Consider the following 19,027-nt stretch of genomic DNA (forward strand, 5'->3'; position numbering starts at 1 on the left):
TATATCATGGCCCACTATAGAAAAATAATTAAAGGCATATTTCTCTTTCTTATATAAAAAAAAAATTATATTTACTGCTAATCCTGAATAAAAAGAAATATTCTTTGCAAAATCAGTAACTAGTACAAAGAAAGTTTCATTGGCGTCTGTTGTGTTACATACCATATTTTCAAATTAAGCAATTTATCAAAAATACCAGATCATCATATAAAATGTACAAATAACTGGCTCCGTTTTGGTCTTGTTTTAACATTTTTATTCTGTAGTTATCCCTTATTCATTAGGAATAAAGTGCCGAGATCACAATTTCCTTTTCTTTTTTTTCCATCAGAATTAGAATGATCTTATGAACAAAGAAAATAAGGGTCATCAATATGTAGGTCTTCATTACCAATGTGTCACTGAAGAGTCTGGGAATATGAATGCTAATGCGAATATAAAGAGTATCCCAAATACAAAACGAAAACTACAATGCCACAATATCTGCAAGTACATATGTAGTATATAGTGTTCATGGCAATACTATCTTCAATATTCATGAGGAGGAGAAGGTTTATTCTAGCCGCACTGCAGATTTGTAATGTGGTTTTAAGTATATTGCTGGAACCATACAAGGACCAAAAACTTTTTTCTTCACATATTATACTATACAAGAATTGTTTTGCTTCAGATGTTGTCCTTAATCCCTATCCCTTCAGAATCATTCTGACTGTGCCTACGCCTTCACCTTCGTATTCAGTGATCATTATATAGGTACCACATATATGGTAAATTTTACCACATATATGGTACTTTTATATAATTTCTGCATTTTTATTTCAAGTAAGTTCTACCACTGATTTTTAAGATTCTATAAGTGGCCAGTTTTTAGTTTTATTTTCATTCTTAGCGGCAATCAGCAGCTCTTTCCATGGTAATGCCGGTTGGTCTGTATATGTTTGTCATCACTACATTTCTGTCATAGAACCTTGTAATGAATTGAGATAGGATTACCTAAATTCGTGTGCAACTTCAGCTAGAAAAGGGTTCGAATAATTTCTGATATAGATGACCTTGAACTTACTCAGATTCCATGAATTTACTATTTTCTTTTTACTTGATGGACAGTTATAAAGTTATGATGAAGCAATGAATGATGCAACAGTAAGTTGTATGTTGTTTATTACTGATGACTATTTTGTATTTTTTTAGCTTCATTAATCCTTGTAACTACATTAGATGAAAGTGAAAAAATTGTCTAAATTTCCTTTATAGTGCTACGTTTAAAATTGCATTTTCCTTTGTGAAATGTACACCATTTCATGTCATATTGTGCTTCCAATTTGCCATTCAACAAAAATCGATTGGCTACAATGTTAAGGGATGTTGCTATCACATATATTTTTAAACTGTACAATGACATCTTAATTGTTGATGGACTTATATCAGAATTCCCAACTTTTGCAGAGGTGAATATATTGGAATATTTATTTTTTCACATTTAGGGTGTTGAGATGAACATACAAATACTATCCTTATCTAGCTCAATTACTAACTTCTGAAATGAATTGGGCAAACAATCATTTTCAGCTAACTTTTTATATAAAATGCTCAAATATCTCAATATAATTACAACAATCAACAAACAACAAACCTATCTTTGACTTGTTTCAAAATATTCTCACTCATTTATCCATTCTTTATAAACAATATCTCTCTGTGGGAGAGGAGATAGATGCTTGTGATTCTGTAAGTCTAGAACTAAAGAAATTGAATAAGTAGGCATTCTTAGCCTAATTTTGAAAAACAAAAACATTCTTTTAAATTCATGGGTTTCCATGATTCAGTATATCACAAACACATTATCACAACAACAATCATAACTTATAATAAGAAATAACAATAATCATAACTTATAATAAGAAATAACAAAGAAAAATCCCACCAGGATTGAAAGAAAACAGCAGTAAACAGTTGGGCAGAGAACAAGTCTATCCGCAACGAGGGCCGAAAGTAAATTGGAATGTTTACGTCTGGTCAGAGGGACTACCAATGACCAGACCAGTAGTTAACTACCTAACGACATTGTTAAAGAATTCAGCCGCCATGTCCACGCTACGCCTTAAGTAATTCCTATAATAAAGGACTGAGGGTTTGTATATTGCATAGGAGCAAGATGAGGTTTCAAGAAAATACCCACCCACGTTCCTTGTGGCCATCATCCATGGAAAATAAATGAAGCTACAGAGGCTCATAAAGAGAGGTGGATAGGAATCTAAGGATTACAGCCCATATCCTTAAACAGGGGAATAAAGTGTTGGAGAACGCCACTGAACATACAATATGATCTTGTGTTAGCTCCACCCTCAGATTTCATGAGCAGGCTACCAGACGTTCCCCACTTCTCACACTTTAGCAAAAGAAGAATAGGCTCTCATTAAAGAAAAAAAAAAATTTTTTTTGCAATTGACAGCTTGAATGGGAGGAAGAAATGTGGAAACATGTTCTCTGGACGGATGAAGCCATGTTCACAGTGACAAGCAACAGTTTGGGGAAAGTTAAAAGGAAGGTTGGTAGTGACCCATATGACCCCAAGTTCATGCAGCAATCTGTAAAACATCCCCCCAATATCTGATGGCTTGGTGTTGTTTTTCCTCCTATGGCACCAGAAAACTCATCATACGCCAAAGAATCAAAATGTCCCCTGTCCTGGATTATTTAAGATCATGCTTAAGTATACAGGCTATGTAAATAAAAGGAAAAATTCTGTACCCTGTTCATCAAATCTTAGGGCCCTTGGTGTAAAACTAGGCTGTTGCTTAGGCCCATAAAAGGATGTTTCTTAAAATGTTCCTACTTTGGTTTAGGTTACTACCTAATCCAGGTTATTTAAATCACCTTTTGGATATGTCATCCTAAGTTATAGGCTACAAACAAAATCTACTATATAGTTAAAATTATTCTCACTGAATCTGTTACCCTATCATGTCATCTAGGCTACCGCCTAGGCTATTGTAGACATCGTTATCTGACAGGATTATCTAGCCAAAACTTCTAAATAGAATGGCAAATTCTTCAAATTCTGTGCTTTTCACAGACCAACAAGAGACCATGAGAAAACATCGACAATGTGCTCACAAAACAAGGTCGGTTTTCAGCTTTCATACAAAAAATAAACACTTGTTTTACAGTTTAAACTAACAATATTTAACTGGAGCTTAAAAATAAGCACTCAACTTTCAAGTTTAAATGTTTCCATGATCCTTGATGGAAAAGTTCAGAATCAAAGTGATTTTTAGTGAGGAGCAATGGCTTGATATACTATACACTCTACGTTGACCAGAAGAGGTAATGGTTATGGTCCTTTACTGACCTGGTTGTAAACAAAATAGCCAACGCATATGCGCAATAGTCACTTCTTCCAGATTTTGATGTGGGAAAAACTTGGTTCAGCCTCGCTGAAGATGACAGAAAATCCCCTCTTGTCTTTGAGTCTATTAGGTATACCTCATCACGTGTCAGTGTTTATCATTACAACACAATACCTGGCTACAAGAACTAACTAAAAACTACTTCTTTGATATTAGCCTAGTCACCATGGAACGTTGGCATACCATGGAGGAGTAACTCCTTGGGGGACAAAACAGGTGACTACACTCAAAAAAACAAAAAAACATACATACCTGTAATACATAATGTGAGGAATCTGACCACGAATATGATTGGTTCCATTCACTGATAAACTGCAAGCAGAAAATGTGAACGTTGTGCCATCAGGACCTTTGACAGACCCTAAACCACCATCACCATTACTGGTCCGACCACCATGATTGCATAGTCTGATGGCATACTTGACACTTTCCTGAAAGAGAAAACAATTAAGTCTGTAACATAACTGCCAACAAAATATATAGTACAATAGCAAACAATTCCAATTCTTACTTTCATAGTAAATATTATCAATTCACCAGATATTCATTCATTTGAATCTTAATTACAGAGACTAATCAATTATTCTGAATGTGTCAAGGCACACCAAAAGTGCAAAATGTAACAAAATGAAACTTGGTGTCAAAAACTGCAAAAAGTATTTTTTGGGGGCTACATGTAAGGAATGGAGCCACTGTTTACTAAATATAAAAACTGGTAGGACATCATGCATGCAAACTGAACTTCAATAACATTTCTTTTCAAAGTCAGTAAAGTAATACAGTACATACCTTTACTGGGACAGGTCTTTCAAATTTGATTTCCACAATGTCAGCTACAGAATCATCTGGTCCAAAAGTTCCACGTGCAATTTCCATTACACTCCATCTCTCAAGGGTATGAGAAGGATCCTGACCCCCTCCACCACTTTCATCCATTACCTCAAGCTCATAATCATAAGTGCCTACACCACCATACACACAAACACCAGCTATTACAATGCCTGGTCTATCTACAGAAAAACATATGGCGTCAGGAGAACCATTCCCAGTATTCCAAGTGCGACTCTGCGATGTTCGTGTAAATCGTGACGGTGTAATATGTAAAACCCTCCCTCCTGCTGGAACTTCACCCTGAAAAGAAATTATCAAAAATGCATAATTGTTCAAACTTCTGCATCTGAAAAAAGGAAGAAACCACAGAAATGGTAAAGAGAAAACCTGAAGTAAAAAGAAAAAAAATCTTGCAGCATTATTTATTCTGGGCTCCCTTGTAACCCTATAATGACAAGTACGATGATTTTGTAACACTTGAAAAATTATTGAGTCAAAAGCAGAAATACAAGTTCTCAGGGATCAGTTGGTGATAGTAACAAATTTGTCAAGTTCTACTGATTACAATGGAGTGGTGTCAACACTTCATACTAATGGTGTACAGCAACTATCCGACCATAACCTTCAGTGGCCAGCTGACTGCCAAGTGAGTAAAAATCTCTTGGTGTTTTTGCCTTCAAAACCAAAGCTACATGTAAAAAATTTTATCCTTTAGGTAACATCACATGTGTACTGACCACAATAGTAAAAGAAACAAATTTGAGATCCATGAAATAGATACATCTTCAAGTGATTTTTCAAGCACGACAATTTTGTTGACTTCGTTCTTTGAGCATACAAACAAATCTTTATCAGTAAGTAAGGATTTCATTAAGTTTCATGGAATAAGGAACGCTTTAGAGTGTATTTTTCATAACCAATATGACTCAGATAATGACAATGAAGATGACTGTCTAAATAATGTGAATATTTTTTCCTGAATCTACTATTATATTTTGTAATGTAATATTTTATTGTTCCTAAACAATTCATTGACCTAAATTTTTACTTATTGCATTCAGACACACAGGCACACACACACACTAACAAACACAACCACACACACACACACACACACATATATATATATATATATATATATATATATATATATATATATATATATATATATATACATCGAGCTACAAATGTGTAGCTCTATGTGAGTGTGTATATATGTATATCGTGATTCATATACATACATCGAGCTACAAAATTGTACTCTATTTGTTGAAATGTGTAATATAATTTATAATATAATCTAATATAAACAATTATATATATTATTATATAAAATATATAGAATGTATATATATGATATATATATTCAATATATAATATATAATATATATAATATATATATTATATATATATATATATATAGATATATAACGTATATATATATATCATATATATATATATATATATATACTCATATATATATAGTGGTACCTCGAGATATGAAAGGCTCAACTTATGAAAAACTTGAGATACGGAAGCTAATATAAAACTTTTTACGGCTCTACATACGAAAATTGCTCAAGATACAAAAGGTTCTTGCTGTTAAATCCAAAATTCACCCGGACCACCGATAACAATTTTGAAACTCACACGCCACCAACTCGGTAGACTCACCACCATCCTCCCGCTCTCCCATTGGTTCCTGATGCTAGTCACCGCCATGAGATCCTTCTCTCCTATTGGTCAGCATCCCTCCCATCCTGCATCTACTACGTAGCGGCGTGCTTTGGCCACTCGGTAGAAGCATCATTATTATACGCACACAGTATTTGTTATTCTAACGATTTCGTTTATTAACGTAAATTCGTTAAGAGATTTCGTTATACGTAGTATACTTTATCGTGTTGTGTGAGAACTTTACTCCATACGTATACATAATACATAACATAATTACGTACAGTATATACGTAGTCGTGGGTCCCAAGAAACTTGAAATTCACGGAAAGAAGAGGATGCTCTCTTTGGAAACGAAGATGGAGATTATCAAGAAGTATGAAGCTGGCATGCGATTGAGTGTGATCGACAAGGAATACGACCGAAATCTGTCGACAATAGGCACCATCCTTAAGCAGAAGGATGCCATCAAAGCAGCTACCCCTTCCAAGGGCATCACTATTTTGTCCAGCAAGAGGACCCACATGCACGACAAGATGGAAAGGCTGCTTCTTGTCTGGATAAAAGACAAAAGAAATCGCTGGCGATACGATAACGGAGACGGCAATCTCCCACAAGGCCAGTGCTATTTCGGCGATTTGATTGCCCAGGCCGAAGACGACGGAGGAGAAGGGACATCGACGCCAACCCCAGACTTCAAGGCTTCGCATGGGTGGTTTGAGAAATTCTGTAAACGGACTGGTATCCATTCGGTGGTGCGGCATGGGGAGGTGGCCAGCTCGGACACGAAAGCAGCCGAAGCCTTTAAAAAGACGTTCAACAAGATGATGACCTAGGAAGGCTACAGTTCTCAGCAAGGCTTCAACTGTGATGAGACTGGCCTTCTTTGGAAAAAAATGCCTCGTTGGATGTACACCACGCAGGAAGAGAAGAAGCTACCCGGGCATAAGCCTATGAAAGACAGGCTTACGCTCGCACTTTGTTCGAACGCCAGTGGGGATTGCAAGGTGAAGTCCCTACTGGTGTATCATTCCGAGACTCCTCGAGCCTTCAAGGCCCGCAAAGTGCTTAAGGAGAAGCTTCCAGTGATGTGGAGGGATAATGCGAAGGCCTGGGTAACGAGGATTTTGTTCACCAAGTGGGTAAATCTGTATTTCGGCCCAACAGTGAAGAAATTCTTGGAAGAGAAGCGCCTCCCTCTGAAATGCCTGCTGGTGTTGGACAATGCCCCTACTCACCCTCCTGGCCTCAAGGAAGATATCCTAGCGGAGAATTCCTTCATCAAGGTTCTTTATCTTCCGCCTAACACCACCCCTCTCCTCCAGCCCATGGACCAGCAAGTGATATCGAACTTTACGAAGCTATATACAAAACATCTTTTCAAGAGATGTTTCGACATCACCGATACCACAAACCTCACCTAGCGTCAATTTTGGAAGGAGCATTTCGATGTTGTGATATGCATCCGACCCATCGACCAAGCTTGGAAGGAGGTTTCAAGGCGAACCTTGAATTCCTCGTGGAGGAAACTCTGGCCTGATGCCGTATCCGCCCTAGACTTCGAGGGATTCAACGTGGGCGAAGCTGGTGCTTCAGATTCAGAAACAGTTGATGATCCTGAAACTGTTTTGTAACCAGATCTTGACGAGATCGTTGCACACGGCAAGTCCATACGGCTGTTCGACGAGGACGACATCAACGACCTTCTCGAGGAGCACTAAGAGGAGCTTACGATGGATGACCTGAAGGAGTTGGAGGCCATGCAACATAACGTCATTCAAGAGGAGTTCTCTAGCAGTGGCTAGGAGGAGGAGGAAGACCCTATGACAACGGCAGAAATTAAGGATGTTCTAGCTGCTTTTCATTAAGTGCAATCATTTGTGGAAAAGAGACACCCCGAAAAGGCTTACACAGGTCGTATGCTTGCGCAGTTCGATGACGTTTTACCGAGTCGTTTCAGGAACATTGTGAAAAGTAGGCAGAAGCAATCTTCCTTGGATAGTTATTTTTTAAAGAGGCCTTTAGTGCTAGCAGGAGTAAGCAAAAAGGAAGAACCAAGTGATACTGAAAAACAGAAAGTTGAAAGTGGTGAAGAAGTTGAAATTTTGTTATAAAAAAAAAAAAAAAAAAAAATAAAAAAAAAAAAAAAAAAAAAAAAAAAAAAAAATCTAAAAAACGAAATTTTTTTTTAATTTTAAGTGTTACAGTTTTGTTAATGTGTTTCGTAAAGTTTAGTTTATGTATGTTTTCCTTACATTTTTTTATGTGTTTCGTAAAGTTAAGTGTACGTACGTATCTGCTGTTTGTCCTCCTCCTCTGTGCCACTTTTGGAGATAGCCTCACTCGAAAGGTAAGCTTCCACATTTTACTACATATGTACAGATTTCTTAATACCATGTACACTAATACACATTATTTACTGGTATATTAGCAAGTACGTATTAAGTTAGGTATTGAATGTTCCAAATTATTGTAGTATTTTCATTGTTTATAGGTCAATAATAGCTTTATATGAAATTTACAGGGGTGTTTTTTGGAGGGGGGTTTGGAATGGATTAGCCATTTTACCTGTAAAATGCGGTCCAAGATACGAAAAGCATATGATACTAAGGCCGCCTCGGAACGGATTAATTTCGTATCTCGAGGTACCACTGTGTGTGTGTGTGTATGTATATATATATACCTTATATATTATTATTATATTATGATATATTATATTATATATTAATAGAATTTATTATAATTAGTATAGTACCTATAATATATTATATATATTAATATATTTATATTATATAATTATATAAGTTTATATCTATATATAGTTATAATATATTTACACTAGCTATATATATATATTAATATATATATAATATATATAATATATACTGCACATAGATATTATATATATATATTATATATTATAATACGTTAATATACTATAATATAATATATTAATATTACTATTCAATGTATATTATATTAATATATATAATATTATATAAATATGACATATATATACCATATATATAATATTATATAAACATACTATGATATTACATATATATTATATAATATACAATATATATTATATATAACTATAAGAAGTGAGATATTCAAATAGTGACAGTACTTATACATATTAGTATTAATTCACTATATCATTAGATAATATATATTATGATATATTAGTAATAATCTATTATATATAATATTAAATTATTTGCTATATATTATCCAATATCCAAATATATATAATTATATAATATAAATAAAGATCAATATATATTATATTAGTATATATCATATGTATATATATAAATAAATAAAATAATATATAGATATAGTTATATCTTATATATAGTATATATATATATATTAATTACAAACCATATACTACATATACATATATTATATATACATAATATATATAATCAACAATTCAACCAGTAATGACAAACATAATAACGAAAGTATATGAAATATAGGTATAATACTAATGCTACTGAAAAAATAATAATATAAATACATAATAATGTAATATTACTAAATATATATATATATTATATATATACTAATATATTATATTATATATATATATATCAGTTATATAATATTATAATATATATATATATCATTAGGATATATACATATATATATTATAATATATATATATATATATATATATATTATAATATATCATATATATATATATATATTAATATATATTTATTGATATATATATATTTATTATATATATTTCTGGGGCTTGGGCGCCCGTGTCGCTCCGTGAAAGATATATATAGGTCAATTTTAGCTTTATTATGAAATTTACTGGGGTGTTTTTGGAGGGCTTGGAACAGATTAGCCATTTTACATGGAAATAAAATGCGGTCCAAGATACGAAAAGCTCATGATACGAAGGCCGCCTCGGAACGGATAAATTTCGTATCTCGAGGTACCACTGTGTGTGTGTGTGTGTGTGTAGTGTGTGTGTTAATAGTATATATATATATATCTATATATATATATATATTATATATATACTATTTATATATTATATATATATATATATATAATATATATATTATATATATATATATATATAATATATATATGCTATATTAATATATGTGTATATATGTATATATATATAATATATATATATATAATATATATATATATATATTATATATATATATACATATATAATACAATATATATATCTATATATATATAGTATATATATATATATATATATATATATATATATATATATATATATATATATATATATATATATATATATATTATATATATATAGCAGGTCAGTGAATACACATATAAAACCTCCAGGGGATGTCCATGATACAACGATTAAAACAAATTTATTCTAAGAAACGTTTCGCACATGAAATTCTCTGTGCATCTTCAGTCTGTGAAAGATAAACACACATTTATAAATAACAAACATAAAAGTGTTAAAAAAACAGGAATTCCCAATATTAAAAAATAGTCTTAAAATTAACATAAAAGAACAAAGTAAAAATGATAAAACCGGTTAAAAGAGACTGCTTAAACTTCAACTATGCCAGGCACCTGAATTTTCCAACATCAGAAATCATTACTTTAATTGCAAAATTGAAGTACAAAAAGAACAGTTTTCCATAATAGACCATGTCAAACATCCTGACCATTTAACCACCATTGAGTCTTTATATATCAAGAGGCTTGTTCCCTCTCTTAACAGTAACACGTCCTCAGCAACTCTGTACCTGGCATAGTTGAAGTCGTTAACTTAACTTGTCTTAGTTCATTCCATCTTCTCTCCTTACAATGAACGGTTGGGGGGTTTTTTTAAGCAGTGTCTTTTACCTGTTTTATCATTTTTACTTTGTTCTTTATGTAATTTAAGCTATTTTTAATATATGTGATTCCTGTTTTTACACTTTTTATTGTTTGTTATTTATAAATTTCTCTTTATCTTTCACAGACTGATGATGCACAGAGAATTTCATATGCGAAACGTTTCTTAAAATAAATTTATCTTTTAATCGTTGTATCATGGACATCCCCCTGGAGGTTTTATATAATATATATTAATTATATATTATATTTAATATATATATATATATATAGATATATATATATATCTATATATATATAGATATATATATATAATATATATATATATATATATATATATAATATATATATATATCTATATACATATATATATATATATATATATATATATATACATACTATATATATATATATATATATATATATATATATATAATATATATATATATATACTATATATATATATATATATATACTATATATATATATATATATATATATATATATATATATATATATATATATAATATACCTATCTAATATATATATATACATATCATATATATACATTATATATATATATATATAATATATATATATACATATCTATATATATATATATATATAGTATATATATATACATATTATATATATATATATATATATATATATATATATATATATATATACATACATATATATATATGTGAGTATATTAATTAGCATGATATATATTATATATATATATATAATTATAATATGTATATAAATTACATATATATATATATATATATATATATATATATATACATATTATATATATAGATATATATTATATATTATATAATTATATATATATATATATATATATGTATATATACAAGATATATATATATAATATATATATATTATAATATATATATATATATATATATATATTATATATATATATATATATATATATATATATAAAATATATATAATATATATAGATATATATTATACTATAATTTAAATATATATATCATATATTATTCATAATATATATATAATAATATTATATATATAATTATATATATATATATATATTATATATATATATATATATATATATATATACGGGTATAATATATATTATATATTATATATATATATATTTACAGTATATTTAAACATATAAGATTATATACATACATACATATATTATATAATTATAATATAATTATTATAGATATCATATATATATATAATATATATAATTTTATATATAATATTATATATATATATATATATATATATATATATATCATTTAATATTATATATATATATATATACATATATATTAGATATATATATATATATATATATATACCATTATTCAAATATATTTATATATATATACATATATATAATATTATAATTATATATATATATATATAATATATATATATATTAATTATATATATATGATATAAATTATAATATATATATATATATATATATATATCATATTTATATATTGATATATAATAATTATATGTATATGTATATATATATTTCTGGCCTTGGCCCGTGTCGCTTCGTGAAATGGGTTCCTTTAGCACTATTTCTAAGGTAAAATATTGTTATAATACCAGAGAACAGCTAAATTGGAAATGCCAGATTATTCTGGCTCGCTCACCTTTTATTAAAAAGGTGTCGGTATGGTTTCTTGGGCGAGTGAAACCACTACCACAGGTCCTTTTCCATTTAGACTCTTCCTACATCAAAAAACCTCAAAAAGAGAGGAGCCGACCTAAGGCTCACTACCTATTACAGTGTAGGTAACGCCTCTGCCGCTATTCCTTTGATAGCAGTACTATGCTGCACACGCGTTTTATTTTGCTGTGTTGTGTTTATCGCTTTTTTTGGAATTTTCTTTCAACATGGATCGTCAATCTGCTTCTGCATCCAAGTTAAGTACTGCTATTATAGTTGACACTATTTAGGGGCTGCCCTTGGCATGTTTAACCAAATTATTTAGGTTTTTATGAGTCGACGACCCACACGGCGCCGGCCCCGAGCCACCATAGCAGCGTGCTCCTTTGTGTCTCCTCGTTTCGCGTCTCACATGGTCTCCCATTCCGAGTGAGCTCGAATTATTATAGCAGTATTGTTATGTCATTAATTGTTATGATATTTTTGGTGATGCATTATTGACGATTTTGTCTACACGGGTGATTTTACCGAGCACGTGTTTCCGTTTTGTAGCCTTTCGGAACCCTACCGAACCAGTTTTAATGCATGCATGTTCCTTTTTGGTTAGGTTGCCTTATTAGGCTCTGTGAGAATTATGCTAGTCCTACTTTTAGTCCTAGCCTGCCCTGGCCGCCTGTCCCGCGTTTATTCGTCACGACACTAGGCCAGCTGCTCGGAGTTTCCAGGTCTTGACCACCCTTCCAGGTTGGTCCTGCCTAGTCCTCCAGGACGTTCCTCTTTCTCTTCACCTAATTTTATTTCCTTTCCCCCCGTGTATTCTTTAGTTTTCATTTTATTTTATCTCATATCAGTGAGTCGGCTTCCGTTGGCCTATAGCCTTCCTTTCGACTGGCCTTCTTCACCTCTTGGGTGTCCGCACCCAACCGTGAGAAGTCCAGGCGATCCCGTAGTAGCCACCTCGCTACTGCACCTCTCCCTCCCCCCCCGTGCCATCTCCCACCCAGGTGGGTGATATCTCGCTCACGTTGTCGCTGACAGCCGATCCAAGTTCCCCCTCGGGAATGGAGGGAGGCCCCCACAGGGACCCACGGTGTGTGGGTGGCGCTACCCAGCCGTTCTCATTCCAGAGTAAGGGAGGAGCTCGGTTCTACCCAGCCTCGGCCGGCCACCAGGCTCGGATGAACTCGGCTTCCCTTGGCTCTCTGGGCCATATCCTTGCCCTCAGTCACTCCCTCCCACCCGCTCTGGCGGAACAGGATTCCGGCATAGTCGGACTCCTTGAGGGTGATGACTATTTGGAGACTCCGGCCTCCGGCGGGCTTACATTATTTCATTTATCACCTTATATTATTTTGTGTATTTGTCTTAGTTTAACTTTGAAGCCAACGTGCTTCTCCGGGAGCTACCCCTCCCTTTTAGTTTAAGTCTTATGGCGGAGTTACCAAGCTCCGCGGCCTCACCCAAACTCTCCATCTCGACACCCAGCACCTGCTTGGACTACCCCTTCTCCGGTGTATGGCAATAGTAGCTACCCTGCTTCAGTAGTTTTCTGTTCTCCGGTGTCACCGGAAATACGGTTAACTACTTGCTACTAGCTCTACCGGATTCTCGAGCATGGTGCATGGCAAGAGAAGGCCGAGACGGGGATAATTTTAAAACACTGGAACACTCCGGTGTTATGGCATATCAACCACGGACATTGTCCGAACGGTTAACAATGGTACTCATGTATCATTTCATTTACAGGCCACCCATTGTATGGAGACCGGCTGCAACGCCGTCCTCCAGGATCCCTATGGGCACGATGTCTGCCAGACCCACGCCACCTGCGCAGTCCAACTAGAAAGTTCAGTAGTATGGCATCACCAGAACTGTATCAACTGCTACGATCTCGTGGAACGAGTCTCCTCTGATGTAAGTGACTCTCCGGCGTGTACATAGATACAGGGTGGACCACTGTAATATATATGTCAAACATATGCCTCCTAAGTTAAGTTATAATAATAAGAGATAAGTTTAAGTTTAACACTAACCTTCTCTTACAGGGAGCCCAGTCTGTTCGGAATGCTGCTCTCTCCACCCTCAAGGTATGGGTGGGCGGCTTCGGGCGGAACGTAGCCAAGGCAAGGCCATACATTCTCTCCCAAGAGATGGCTACTTTGATCTTCCCAGGGGGGAGGAGCACCGGCTATGTAGACCCCAAAGTAGCAGCTCCCCTCATAGCTTCTATTCAAGACGCAGTGTCCCAACAACCAGAAGAGGCTTCTGCGCAGGAGGTCGCAGAGGAGGTCGTGGCACTCGATCTGGACGTCGAGCCCATGACTGTGGACAGCATGGGCAATGGTAAGGATGCTAATGAGGCAAGCTTTGTAGGTGCTCAAGGCCTCCCCTTGAGCACGTCTAGACTTTCTTCTCCTTCCTCTTCTACTTCCTTCCAGGGATTCTCCGGGGGATTTCCGTCATCTAGGTCGAAATCCCTCTCGGCGATCCCTAAAGTGGAGGGCAAGCGTGACTCTAAATCGTTGCCAAAGCCCCTTCCTAAGAAATCAAGCACCAGCCAAGTCCATAAAACTTCGGCTCACCATCCCAGAGTGGACAAACTCAAACATGGGTCTCTCTCCAAGGGGTCGAAGACCAAGTCTTCCAAGGAAAGAGCCAACTCTTCCTCTTCCAACCCTGTGGCATCCACCGTTAAAGGTGCAATACCAAAGGTATTCAAGGAGAGGCCAGAGCCCCCTCCTTCGACCAGGAAGCATTCGCATCCAATATGATGCAACAAATGGGGTACATGGTTGGAAACTTGGTCAATACCAAGTTTCAAGAAATCTTAGAAAGGCTGGTCACTCAGGAGACCATAGTTGCAGGTCTCCAGCAAGGCGTAGCGTCGGGGCTTCAACAAGCCGGCCAAGTACCCCAAGGCCAGGTTATGCCGGACTCCTCCACTCTACCTCCCTTCCACCCAAGCAACCCATGGAGGGTAGCTAACTATGCACCTTTCGTAAACGGCATGCTTACGATTGAGGGCTGCGGAACTCGAAGTATTGAGGACTTCAAGTTTCACCCACCAGGGTTGCAAGCCCCTTTGGCTATGTCTGTCTTACGGAATCTGCCTTGATCAGGGAGGACAAGGTCCCGAAAGAGACAGTCATCCTCTCTCGGGACCAGGCACAACCGGCTTGGATCCGTAACCTCGATGAATGGCAGTGTGTTAACCCAAAGGTTACGGCTTTCAGGAGTCCATTCACAATTTTCACTGTGGACACGGAGACCCCAATCCCGTTCACATCTAAAGTGGCAGAACTCACTCTGCAAACTGCAATGAGAGATGAGCCTATGCCACAGCTCCGGGAGAGGGAGTCAACATCTCTGCTACTTCCCGGAACAGATGACCTCTGGGTAGACCTCCCAGCCACCTTCTCAGTTGGCAAACTCAAACCTGACTGTGCCATCTCTCTATTTAGTGAGAGACTACCCAGGCTGTCTGATGGGCTCATCCAGACGGAATTCGACGCTAGGACACGGCTTGTGCGGTCCCTCAACGTTCTAGTCATGACAGAGGCAGCGGCTCTTGTCTATGCACAAGAGCCGTTGTTCAAGATCATTGCTAAGGCACAATTGCTAAGTATGCAATGTGACTTATATAATTTTGTTGTGGCTAGGAGGAACTGCAGGAAGCATGTCCTAGCAGATTCCATGATCAGGCACGAACCTAACAAACTCCTGGCTTCTTCTATATGGGGAGCGGATCTCTTTCCAGCCTCAGTGGTAAACGAGGTGCAACATAAGGCTGCTAGGTTGAACCAAAGCCTGAGGGTTCGGTGGGGATTAGTCTCCAAGAGAAAATCGGAGTCTTCCACATCGAATCCCAAAGCAAAGAAAAAGCCTAGGAAGTTCCAGCCCTTCCAGGCACCGCAGAAGCAAGCTTTGGTTCAGGCAGTGCCGGTTCCCCATCCCTCTACCTCTAGGAGCCAACCCCAACAGCAGTTTGTGCTGTTGACTCAGCCCCAACAGCCGCAGGCGTCAACCTCCTTTGCTGTCTCCCCAGCCTTTAACCCAACCTTTGAAAGCCAGGCATTTCAGGCCTTCAATAGGTTCGGTAGGGGCAGCAGAGCTAGAGGGGCCTTTCGTCAACAAGGCGGCGGAAGGGCTACCAGCAGAGGCAGGGGTTCTCGCGGAGGTCGTGGAGGCCGTCCATCAGCAACCCAATGAGAACCCCCAGGTAGGAGGGAGGCTGTACCTCTTTCGTCATCGTTGGAGGTTCAGCAATTGGGCCCAAAGTATTGTGTCCAAAGGTCTGGGGTGGAGTTGGATCCAAGGTCCACCTCCACCCAACACCTATCAAGAACCAACAGCGGAGTTGATAGAGTATTCCCGCGATCTCCTTCAAAAAGGAGCAGTGTCAAGAGTCAAACATTTAACATTTCAAGGTCGCTTGTTCAGCGTGCCAAAGAAAGACTCAGACAAACGAAGAGTAATCTTAGACCTGTCCCGTCTAAACTTATTCATTCATTGCGACAAGTTCCAGATGCTGACTATTTCATAGGTGCGGACCTTACTTCCCCGTGGGGCCGTCACCACCTCTATAGATCTTACAGACGCCTACTATCATGTCCCGATAGCAAGACACTTCCGCCCGTTCCTAGGCTTCAAGTTAGGGAACCAAGCCTACTCCTTCAAGGTAATGCCCTTCGGACTCAACATAGCCCCCAGGATATTTACAAAGTTGGCGGATACGGTAGTCCAGGAACTAAGGTCTCAGGGAATCATGGTAGTAGCCTATCTGGACGATTGGCTTGTGTGGGCCTCAAGCATCGAAGATTGTCGCAAAGCAACCGCCACGGTCATCCGTTTTCTAGAATACCTAGGATTCAAGATAAACAGGACAAAGTCCCGGCTAACCCCGGCGTCCCGTTTCCAGTGGCTGGGAATTCGTTGGAATTTGGATTCGCATACTCTATCAATTCCACCGTTGAAAAGGAGAGAAATAGCCAAGGCAACCAGACAATTTCTAAAATGCAAACAGACGTCCTGGAGAAACCAAGAAAGGATCTTAGGTTCTCTCCAATTCGCTTCAGTGACGGACATCCTGTTGAAAGCCAAACTGAAAGATATAAACCGGGTTTGGCGTTCAAAAGCGAACAAAAGATTTTGGGACAGGCTAGCTCCGATTCCGGCGATCTTACGGAAACGTCTTCGTCCCTGGGCAGAGGTCAAGAATTTGTCAAAGACAATTCCCCTACAATTCCCTCCGCTGGCCTTAGTGATCCACACAGATCCATCACTAACAGGTTGGGGAGGGTACTCACAGTACAAGAAGGTACAAGGAACTTGGTCCCTTCAATTCCGCCAGCTTCATATAAATGTGCTGGAGGCCATGGCGGTGTTCCTCACCCTGAAGAAGATTCGCCCAGCCAAGAAATCTCATATCAAGCTGGTGCTCGACAGCGCAGTGGTAGTACACTGCATCAACAGGGGAGGTTCCAAATCAAGCCACGTGAAGCATGTCATGATGGCCATCTTCTCGCTAGCTGGCAAGAACAAGTGGCACCTATCAGCCACTCACCTTGCCGGAATAAAGAACGTGATGGCAGATGCGCTATCACGCTCAGTCCCACTGGAGTCCAAGTGGTCTCTGGACAAGGAGTCATTCAGTTGGGTATGTCAGCTAGTACCGGGTCTTCAGGTGAATCTCTTTGCCACGGAGTTGAACCACAAACTCCCTTGTTATGTGGCCCCCAACCTGGACCCTCTGGCTTATGCCACGGACGCGTTGGCTAAAGATTGGAATCAATGGAACAAGATTTACCTTTTTCCTCAGGTGAATCTTCTCATGAAAGTTCTGAACAAGCTCAGGACATTCAAGGATCACGTGGCTCTGATAGCTCCCAATTGGCCGAAGAGCAATTGGTTCCCTCTTATGCTGGAGTTGGGCCTCCGCCCTCCAACGGATTCCCAACCCCAAGCTGTCACAGCTAGTGCAAACACGGACTGTGTTCGCTTCCTCAGGAATTCAGAAAGCCCTAACTTTATGGACTTCATGAAGTTTGCAGCTCAGAGGGATGCTTATATCGATCCTCAGAACATCATGTTCTTAGAATCTGATAAACGTGAATCAACCCTTCGTCAATATGATTCAGCAGTTAAAAAACTGGCTGCTTTCCTGAACGAATCTAATGCACAAACCATGAACACAAATCTTGCAATCTCCTTTTTCAGATCATTATTTGAAAAAGGTTTGGCAGCTAGTACTATCACTACTACCAAATCGGCTCTGAAAAAGATTTTCCAATTCGGTTTCAAGATAGATCTAACGGATTCATATTTTACTTCTATCCCCAGAGCTTGCACCAGGCTCAGACCTACTGAGAGGCCCAAGTCAGTGTCATGGTTCTTAAATGATGTTCTTAAGTTGGCCTCAGATACTAACAATACCTCGTGCGACTATCTAGCCCTATTGAGGAAAACACTATTCCTCATAAGCTTAGCCTCAGGAGCTAGAATTTCGGAACTGTCGGCCTTATCTAGAGACCCAGGTCATATAGAATTTCTC

At 36.8% G+C, this 19,027-nt stretch overlaps 1 protein-coding gene across 11 annotated transcripts in view; it reads right to left on the reverse strand.

Moving 5' to 3' along the window:
* The window catches only part of LOC135224515 (E3 ubiquitin-protein ligase MYCBP2-like), a 1,655,355-nt gene that overhangs the window by 701,448 nt on the left and 934,880 nt on the right, over positions 1 to 19,027 (reverse strand). For all 11 annotated transcript variants that reach the window (XM_064263565.1, XM_064263560.1, XM_064263570.1 and 8 more), the window contains 2 exons: positions 4,200 to 4,541; positions 3,663 to 3,841 (listed from right to left, as the gene is read on the reverse strand). In XM_064263565.1, coding sequence (XP_064119635.1) covers positions 3,663 to 3,841; positions 4,200 to 4,541 — 521 coding nt within the window. The remainder of the gene's footprint in view (positions 1 to 3,662; positions 3,842 to 4,199; positions 4,542 to 19,027) is intronic.

Source organism: Macrobrachium nipponense, chromosome 12 (assembly GCF_015104395.2).
Source record: "Macrobrachium nipponense isolate FS-2020 chromosome 12, ASM1510439v2, whole genome shotgun sequence".
In the NCBI taxonomy this organism is placed as follows: Eukaryota; Metazoa; Arthropoda; class Malacostraca; order Decapoda; family Palaemonidae; genus Macrobrachium; species Macrobrachium nipponense.